Source organism: Mytilus galloprovincialis, chromosome 2, assembly GCF_965363235.1.
Source record: "Mytilus galloprovincialis chromosome 2, xbMytGall1.hap1.1, whole genome shotgun sequence".
Classification (NCBI taxonomy): domain Eukaryota; kingdom Metazoa; phylum Mollusca; class Bivalvia; order Mytilida; family Mytilidae; genus Mytilus; species Mytilus galloprovincialis.
This window is the reverse complement of record NC_134839.1, coordinates 108312916-108322745: the sequence shown is the minus strand read 5'-3', so window position 1 is coordinate 108322745 and position 9830 is coordinate 108312916. Positions and strand designations below refer to the sequence as shown.

At 32.7% G+C, this 9830-nt stretch overlaps 1 protein-coding gene across 1 annotated transcript; it reads left to right on the top strand.

Annotated features, from left to right (window-relative positions):
- Positions 1-1484: 1484 nt before the first annotated feature.
- On the top strand, positions 1485-7832 carry LOC143065321 (INO80 complex subunit C-like). Its single transcript, XM_076238828.1, has 5 exons — positions 1485-1654; positions 3034-3171; positions 3942-4050; positions 4700-4767; positions 7514-7832. The coding sequence occupies exons 1-5, from the start codon at positions 1568-1570 to the stop codon at positions 7643-7645; spliced, it is 534 nt and encodes a 177-aa protein (XP_076094943.1). The 5' UTR covers positions 1485-1567; the 3' UTR covers positions 7646-7832.
- The last annotated feature ends 1998 nt before the right edge of the window (positions 7833-9830 follow it).

Here is a 9830-nt window from a genome sequence, read left to right as displayed (position 1 = left end):
AATAGTTCCCACGGTAAGACTCCAATCTATCACAGTATGCGAAAGACGTATGCAATGTGTAAACAAACTGATATTTGTATGACGAAAATTAACAAGGAAGTTAAATAAAAGTTCGCAAACCCTTCTTGGATTAGAATAAAACAGATATATTAGGAAATCTTTGAAATTGTTAAATATAGATACTTGCATTTACGTTGATCAGTCTTTTCTATTACAAAGTTGGAATAAGTCTTTTAATTTCATCTGTGTTTATGTTAAGAATGATGGCTACTACTGCAAAGGGTAGAGGAGTCAATTGTTTTATTACTATCGCACTAGGAAAGAGATTGTGTATACTTTAACAAATCATTGCACACACGAATCACACCGCCCGGTAGGTTCATTAAAGAGATGTGAACAATTTTGAAATGTATTTAGTAAATCATTTGACAAACCAAGTTATATAACGTTGCTTGAATATTTAAAAGAACTTCTGACGATTGTTCCCATAGGCGAATCAAGGGGGGCCTTCGCCCCCCCCCCCCCCCTCCCCTTTCGTGGAAAAAATTTGGTTGATTATATAGGGAATCATTGAAGCATGACTGGAGCCCCCCCCCCCTTTTAGGTCAGTCAGCGGCACCCCCCCCCCCCCTTTAGGAAAAGTTCTGGATCCGCCACCGGTTCCTGACTTTAGATATGAATGACTCTCGGAAACTGATAAAAACGTCTGTAGCGCACTCACCCTTCCTCTACTTTGTAAGTCAATACATGGAATAATACAGGTACATCTATTCATGGATGATATAACAAAAAGGATAATTAGAATGTATGCAAATTTTCTTTATTAAGATAAAAACAGACCCTTATCATTTAAAAACCCCGATGTCATGTGAATAATAAACAGAAGATGACCATATGCATGGATTAAACGCGGTAAAGGAAAAAAAAACACGACATAAAAATCATTTGTCAAAAATAGACAAGTGTCGATACAAACGAAATATAAAAAAAAACATAGAATTGCATGCTGCTAAAACTGCTTTAATCTTTCCACATTGTCAGAGGGTTCTTGTGTGCATTATATATGAACACACACTTTCAGAACCTTATTTGTGTAACCAGGTGCAGATATATAGTTCAATAAGGGGTTCGTGGTCCATGCCCCCTTAAATCCATCCCTGATAACATTGTAACGATGGCGAGCGAAGCGAGCAAGACATATTTGAACATTTTCGGGTCAGACTAATTTGTGTGGCACTTTGAGGACCTTTGAGGCAAGCCATGATTACTGATTTCCAACCTATTTTTGTTTTTTTTTTTGTTTTGTTTATTTGAATAGCCTGATCATTCATAGTATGGTTTTGAAATTTTTTTATTTTTTTCAATCAAAAGTTAATTTTAATAAGAAAATGTTTACGAATATATTTAAAACGGCTATATGTTAATAGACCTGTAAATCCGGAATCTGAGTGCTTTATCGATTTTGGTTTCGTACTTTATGTGTCGATAACAGTTGTCTCCCTTACAATGGTTTTGTATCTATTTGGAAAAATGAGTTAGGATTTAAAAACAAAAAAACACAAGAAAGATGAGTAGTAGCAGAGGGAGAAAGCTGAAGCCCAAAAGCATAAGTCCTACTATGGTTACTCCATCGAAGAAGAGACGCCCTAGCACGGTAATACCATCATAACAATCAGTCGACTCATTCTTTATAACTCAGTCACTGTGATCACATGCATACATTTTGTATGTCCATATGATATGACATGATATATCAGAGACAGAGACATCATAACACATAGCTGAGAGGGGTGACAGAGAAGATCGTTACCCCGAGAAAACAAGGTGAAGGATACCAATCTGCTCTTTACAGCTTGGATGTAAGGCATCAAAGAACAGTGATATTGTTTGTCTAAATTAATGGAGAATAAAGGCTTTTTCCCCTAGAGGAGAATCCCAATTTGAAAAAAAAATGGCTTAAAATTATTCCCTCAAAGACAACTTTTTTCCCAAACACTTCAGTTTTAGTAGTAATTGTGCATAAATTCGAACTGAAAAACACTAATTTATACTTTTTTCATGCCTAAAATTACTACATATGTGCAGATTTGAGGGTCTATTTCTGTATCATCACTGACAAAAAGGAGTCTTATTTCAAAGCAGGGTTTGGCTCTTGAAATGGGGTCTGTAAATTGAAGTTTCAGTCAAATTCATGGTTTATTCTTAAATTCCCAATTTGATGAAAATTACGCATATTTTCCCAATAAAATAGGGTAGAGGTAGTTTTGAAAAAAGCCAACAATAGCACTGAAGAATAAAAGAATAATATCCTTTCAAGAGGTCATAACTATTTGGACTACCTCTCAGCTATCATTTATAATTATAAATATATTTTATAGAGTCTTACTGATTATATTACTGTTCAGTGTTACAGATATCCATCTACAACATGTACAAATGTATTCTTCTGTACTGAAGCCTTGTTGACCCTAAAGAGTAAAAAATAAATTTAACCTGTCAGCCATTTGTCTGCTATGCTTCACCAGGTATACTCAATTTGCAGCAAGGAAAGTACCTTTTCAATTTCCGCAAAGCTTCAGATACACATTTGTACTACATGTACTATACTGTTACAGAAATCTCTTGAATTTTTTAGCATACAAATTTGACGCTGCGTACATAATAAATTTACAGAAGAAGAAGATTGAGTAAACTGCAATTCCATGAACATAAGCCAATCAAAATCTGCTATATTAAAGTAAAGAATAATGAAAAAAAATATATTTTTGGGATACTTTCACATTAATTCATCTTCTCTTGAGAAATTATTGTGGAAAAACCCTGAATTAATCTTTTTTTTTTTTACTGGACAATACCGGTAATTAAACCTAAACTTAATAAGCTCTAAAATGTACCTTCTCCTTCAGTAATTTTTCAGCAGCATATTCCATGGAGGGTATCGTTTTTGTGTGTGAATCAGGAAGCTAGATCATTTGCACCTGAACTTTTAACATTTGTCATTTTTCTTTCTATTTAATTCCTTTTTTATGACAGCCAGTTGTAGCAGCAGCTCCAGTGACAGTTAAGATTGAACCAGTAGAGGAGATAACTCCAACAGCCAGCCGTGAGGACAGCCCTGCACCTTCAGAATGTATGGATAAAATTCCTGTGTTTAAAAATAAAAACTTTGTGGTAAGTTACTCATTTAGAAGAAAATTATTTAAGTTATGGAACTTTCAGTAGAAGAATTATGAAGAATGCCCTGGACTCAGCAATGCAGTTATATTGTTGGTTGGATAAATGAAAAGAAATAGTCAATAGATTGTTAATGTATTCACACATCTAGAGCTATGATTCAAAAATTGTCTTGAAAGGATTGATTTCCAGGTGTCAGCCTCGGCAGTGTCAACCATTGTTAAGTTTTGTTCGATATGGACTTCTTATGATAGATCAATGATATTTTGATGTAGTTGCATTGCTATCAGTACATATAAGTTTGACCACTATTTTTAGGCCATTTAAATTAGTGGGCAATTTTCAATGATAAGTTTTCTACTTAAGTTACATTTTTGTGTAGTTTGATATGAACTACTTGCGATGAATCAATAATATTTTCTATAAAGTTGCTTTCTATCAGTACATATCAGTTTGATAACTATTTCGAAACCCTGCTCCCTTGGTCATGGCCACGAAACATTGTTCAAAGGAGAAAGCAAAACAATTTGTAAGTAAATGCATCACATAAATGCATTTGATATAATATGCCAATTTAAAGTTGAGACAGCAGTGCTTAATAAATTATTATCAAAATCATTATAAACAGTAACACAAACTATTATATTGAAGTCACTATTCAATATACATAGCCATTGTTGGCATACATTCTACTGTCAGAATCGTGAATGGACCATTAAATCAATTCTTTTCAATTGTAAAGAAATATGTTTAACAACTTGTTTCAGCATTCTTGTGTAGGTAATAGTGGAACAAAAAAAACAAGAGTTTGGAAAAATCTGAAGCAAATCATTGCAACAGAGAAAACACAACCATGGAGACCAGATGATGTCACATGTGAGTTATCTCCCATTAATTAATAGAATACAGAATATTTTTCACACAAATAGAATTACTTCCCTTTCATTGCAATTAACAATTTGTTCAGAAGAATTAGTTTTATGGAACTTTAGTTATATCTGTTATTGAGTGATATTGTATACTGGAAAAATATTAAATCAATCATAAATTATTTCTTTTTTATTAGAATAAATTCATCTTTATTCCCAGTCCTAGCAATCCCTGGTATGATAATGACACAGTATCATAAACATCTTATTTATTGAGTTTTTAAGCCACAGAACATCTATTTTCATTGTAACCATCATTTTTATGGACTGAATGATATTAAACAAAAACAAGTTATGTAAAAAGAGTAAGGTCTCATTTAAAAATTGTACATTTTCATTATATCAAAACATTTTTGATTAATGAGGATACTCATAAGAGGTTTGTTAGGATATCATATGATGGTAAGGCAGTCATTAATAAGCTAAGATCTTTGTCATGGTCAAATATTCTTTATAGCCGCTATGAATTGAAAAGTTTATCTGCAACTGAGATCAAAGTCATTGGCTTCATTTGATACATGTTAATTTATAGATAATTAATTTATAGATAATTGTATAGATACTCCCCCATTTTTTTCATGCATACAATTTTACAGATAACTCCATAGATGCCCCGCCATCTTTCAAACCAGCTAAGAAATACTCAGATCTCTCAGGACTAGCTGTAAGTATTAATTAAATACTTGTAATGATATACAAATCAGGAGATGTGATATGATTGCCAATGAGGCAACTATCCACACAAAAATTAAAAAAAATAGGTAGTAGATGATAAAGGCTACAGTAGTATACCAGTGTTCAAAAATCATAAATTGATTGAGAGAAAACAATAATGTCTGCTCTTGTTTTCTGCTTAAGTGATAAGTGACTATCCTTCTTTTTGTCTGCTTAGTGATATATATGCTCTGTATCATTTTCCCCTGCCCCATCAGTGGTTTGTTCATTTTTCATTTGATAAATTTTGTTTGCTTTAGAGTACGGTACCCTTGATATAGCAGTGATCAGTGTGTCCATCCTTCTTGTATCCGATAGATAATATCTTCTCTGTATAATATGTTTAGTATCCTTTTGAGTTGATAAATGATGTTGGTAGAATTATTTTTTCCAACATATATGAATTTTAAATTTGATTTTAAATGTCAAAGTTACAAACTGGATTAAAATTGCTGTGCCTCTATCCATATTGATAAATTATGTTCACTATCCCTCAAAAAAATATTTAAATGTTTAGCTTTTAGTACTGACTGGAATGGGCACACATACAAAAAAAAGGTTTGTTTAATAAGAAAGTATTGATCTAATGTCTTTAGAAAGAATCTGAAATATATTTTAAGCATTGCTCTATGAATTTAATTGATAGAAGTTATGTATATTTGGATGATCAAAGAATGGAATTATCCAAACTTTGAAATATGTCACTGAGGTCTATGGACTGACTAGTTTCTCAAATTGGATAAACAGCAACAACTATGCAAAAATTAAGATCCCTTCAATAATTTGAACTTAATTGAGCTAATTGCTGATAAAATATGTAAACAACATAACAAAATTTACAAAAATAACACAGTTCCTAAATTTGTATTCTTCTTTGGAGAGAAGAAAATTTTGCCAAAACAAATAAATATACACAATAGAAAGAAGGTTCTTCAAAGAAAAGTAGTTAAACTTGAATTTATTTTCTTTAAAATGTAAATCTTTGAATAAGAAATTTCAAAACAAAGTTGATGCATGATTACCTGAACAAAGTTAAGAGAAAATTAAGATATCTTCTAAATATCTGATAAAAATATGCAAATGAATTGTATAAATAGCATGTGACATAATTAGGATAAGCATCAATGACACAGTGCTCCAACAACATACTTTATTTAGACATCTTACCTTTGAGAAACCCCTTTGAACCTCTTTTGACAAATTGTGTAAACAATATAGCCTTAAGGTATAGAAACACTCGTTCAAGCCTGTTCAGAAAGAACATACTAGAAAGTACTACATATTTTAAACAAAAAAGTTGACATAGAGTTAGTGATCCGACTAACCCTGCAGCGGCGGCCATGGTGTCAGTGTTAGCTTACTTCTTAAAAGCTTTATATATTGTAGATGGTGGAAGACCTGGATGCTTCATGCTTTGTATAAAGATGCCTCATGTTACAAAGTTTCCGTCAGTCACATGTCCAATGTCCTTGACCTCATTTTCATGGTTCAGTGACTACTTGAAAAAAAAGTTAAGATTTTTTGTAATCATGGTAATGTTACATTCTCTCTTATAAGTAATAGAATAACTATGTTTGATATGTGCGTACCTTGAAAGGTCCTCATGTCCATCCAACCGTTTTCATTTGACCTCGACCTCATTTCATGGATCAGTGAACAAGGTTAAGTTTTGGTGGTCAAGTCCATATCTCAGATACTATACGTCAGTCATGCAGGTTTTATTTGACCTTGACCTCATTTTCACGGTTCCATGCTCAGTGTTTAGTTTTTGTGTTATGGTCTGTTTTTCTTAAACTAAGCAGTAGGTCAACTGTATTTGTTGTATGGAAGAATTGTTAGCTGTACATGCCTGTCTGGCATGGTTTAGCTGACCTTGACCTCATTTTTATGGTTAATTGGTCATTGTTTAGTTTTCTTGGTTAATGTTAAGATTATGTGATAGTTGTAATAAAGCTTTATATTTAGGACTATCAACATAATATCAATAATTAGTAAAGAAGGCAAGACATTTCAGCGTGTGCACTCTTGTTATGTTTTGGTCTGTTTTTCTTAAACTATAAGCAATAGGTCAACTATATTTGTTGTATCGAAGAATTGTTAGCTGTACATGTCTGCATAGTTCATCTGACCTTGACCTCATTTTCATGTTTCATTGGTCAATGTTTAGTTTTCTATGTTAATGTTAAGTGTATGTGACAGTTGTAATAAAGCTTTATACTTAGGACTATCAACATAATATCAATGATTAGTAAAGAAGTCTAGACATTTCAGTGTGTGCACTCTTGTGTGAGATTCTTTTGATAATAAAAAAGTATACACAATTATAAAAGAACAGCACATTTGTCCTGTTGTTTAGATGAGAAGTACCTGACATTTGTCTGGTGGAATGAGAGTGTAGATAGTTGAGGGTAGTTGACCAAGCTTTAACCTTCTCTTCTTATGATGGATAATTCTTTCCACAAAGCTTTTACCTTTTAGATTCTTATGATGCATTTTTCACACCACAAAGCTTTAACCTTCTCGTCTTTGGAAGGATAGTTTATACCACATGTTTTTGGCTCATTGATTAATACTTCTTCATACCACATTTTCTTTATTTTGTGATTTTCTGTTTTTATACCACCCCCTGAAACATATCCTTTCTTTGACAGCAGTTTATTAGTCAATTTTATATTTATTTTGTCTTATGTTTTCAGGCAAGCTACACAGATCCACAAACAAAACTGAGATATGCTACTGCTGAAGAATATTCTAGAATAAGCATGATGCCCAGTGATCTAGTTAGTGGTTGCCTTGCTTTAAGGAAAGCTAATGCCCCTGTGCCTTGAATTATAAACTTCGTATGGTACAATGTGGAAAAACAAATCGGATATTGTGGTGAACAGCTGTAGTACGTTATTGTGAAGACCAACCATGACAATGTATAAAAAGTAATAAAATGTGTACTGCTGTAAACATTCTGTGCAAAAACTAAATATGAATGTATCTTCATAGTTCAGTAAATGGCCAAACAAATATTGATCTTGTTTATTTACTGCATCATACTTTTTTTGTAATTTTCCTACATTTGTTTACCATTGATGTATTTGTTGTTACCATCAGAAACACATTTTCCTTAATTTAACTCAAAGGATACCTTTATATTTCTGTTGCAGTGACTATTTTACTTCTCCAGTTCATTGATCATGGATTCCTCTTGTCATTTTAAAGTTTTATGACCTAATTTTTTAGCACTGTTTGAATTGTTAAGTTGACCTCAATTTTTTGGCTCAATGGTCATTGCTATGCTTCAAGAACCTTCTTTACTGGCTCAATGACCATAGGTAAGTCAGAAGACCTTTCTTTTTTATTTTGCTCAATGCTCTTTAAAGGACATCACTTTCCTTGCATCAAAAACGTTGTCATGACTTCATGAAATAAAAACTATGACAGTAGTTTTTTTTTTCTTCTCATCAAAGTCCAGGATCCAAATGTTTTTCGTAACACGTTGCAAACCATTGGATATTTAATAGGGTATTTTAAGGCTCAAAATTTCGAATTCTTCAGTCAATCTTGAAAAAGATATTATACCCCAACATGTACAGCATTCACGAAAGAGAGGATCGTATTTCTGCTATGTACCTTCCTGTACAAAGTTAATAAGGCAGCAACCATTTGATTTTCTGGGGGGGCTATGGTTTTTTTTTCTGTACAAACTTTTTTTTTCGCCTGTGGCGAAAAACAATCTATTTTTTTCGCGACAAGTCGAAAACAATTTTTTTCTTTCAATTTTAGCATTACATATAGTGGCAGCTGAGAGTGAAACAAACAATTTTTTTTTTCTCAGAATCAAAAACAAATTATTTTTTCTCCAAAAACTGGAAACAAACTTTTTTTTCCAAAAAAAACCATAGCCCCCCCAGAAAATCAAATGGTTGCTGCCTAATATGACAGGTTATTTTCATTTGTTTGATGTGTTTAAACTTTTGATTTTGCCATCTGAAAAGGGACTTTCCGATTTAAATTTGGCTTGGAGTTCAGTATTTTTGTTATTTTACTTATTTTCGTATCAACAAAGGAAGACTTATGTAAATCTCCAATTGTTTTATTGAATACTAAACCACAGATACATCCTTATAAAGGACTATGTACATATAACGACGAGTAGTCAAGACACTTGACCATGCAGAATTATCGTATCTAAAGTTTTAGCCACCATTCTTTCTACGGTAAAGAATTACTTTCAGAAATATTGTTATTTTAATGGCTTTGAACTCACTGTCAGTGACATATAAATAAGATTTGGTATGAGTGCCATTGATAATAAAAAATAAAAAGATGTTGATGGGTGCCATTGAGACAATTCTCCATCAAAGTCACTTTGTGACGGTATGTATAAAATTAAACAATTATAGGCCAAACTACGGCTTTCAACACGGAGCCTTGTCTCACATCAAACATCAAGCTGTAAAAGGCTCCACAATGACTATCACTTGTAAAACAATTCATACAGGAAAAGCTACATATTCACCCTAAGCTGAGCAGGGACTTTCTTTACTAAGTATAGTATAGAAAGTCCCTGACCTAAGACAGTGGTGCACCATTACGCTATTAGAAGAGGGTGGTAAAGGGTTATTTTCGTGCAACGTGATCGCCGCTTTTTATTTCGCGTTCAACATGTTTTTATTTTTTTATTTGACGTTCAGTCGTGCAAGACGGGTGCCTCGTTCAACGTGTTCTGCTTATTTAATTTTACGTGCATCGTGATTTTCAGTCTTATTTTGTGTGCTGGGTATTTTTCAAATAAAATTCAAACACTAGACAGGGATCGTCAAGAAATACTTTTTTAAAAGCCGTAAACCAATTATATCATAAATGTGTATACTAAATCGGGAATATCAAGTAAAACAAAATACAAGAAGGGCAGTACCTCAGTCACAAAAGGTTCAAATTAAAGTATTTATTTTTCGTGCAACGTTCATTACAGAAATTATTTCACGTTCAACGTGAAATTATATCTTATTTCACGTTTAT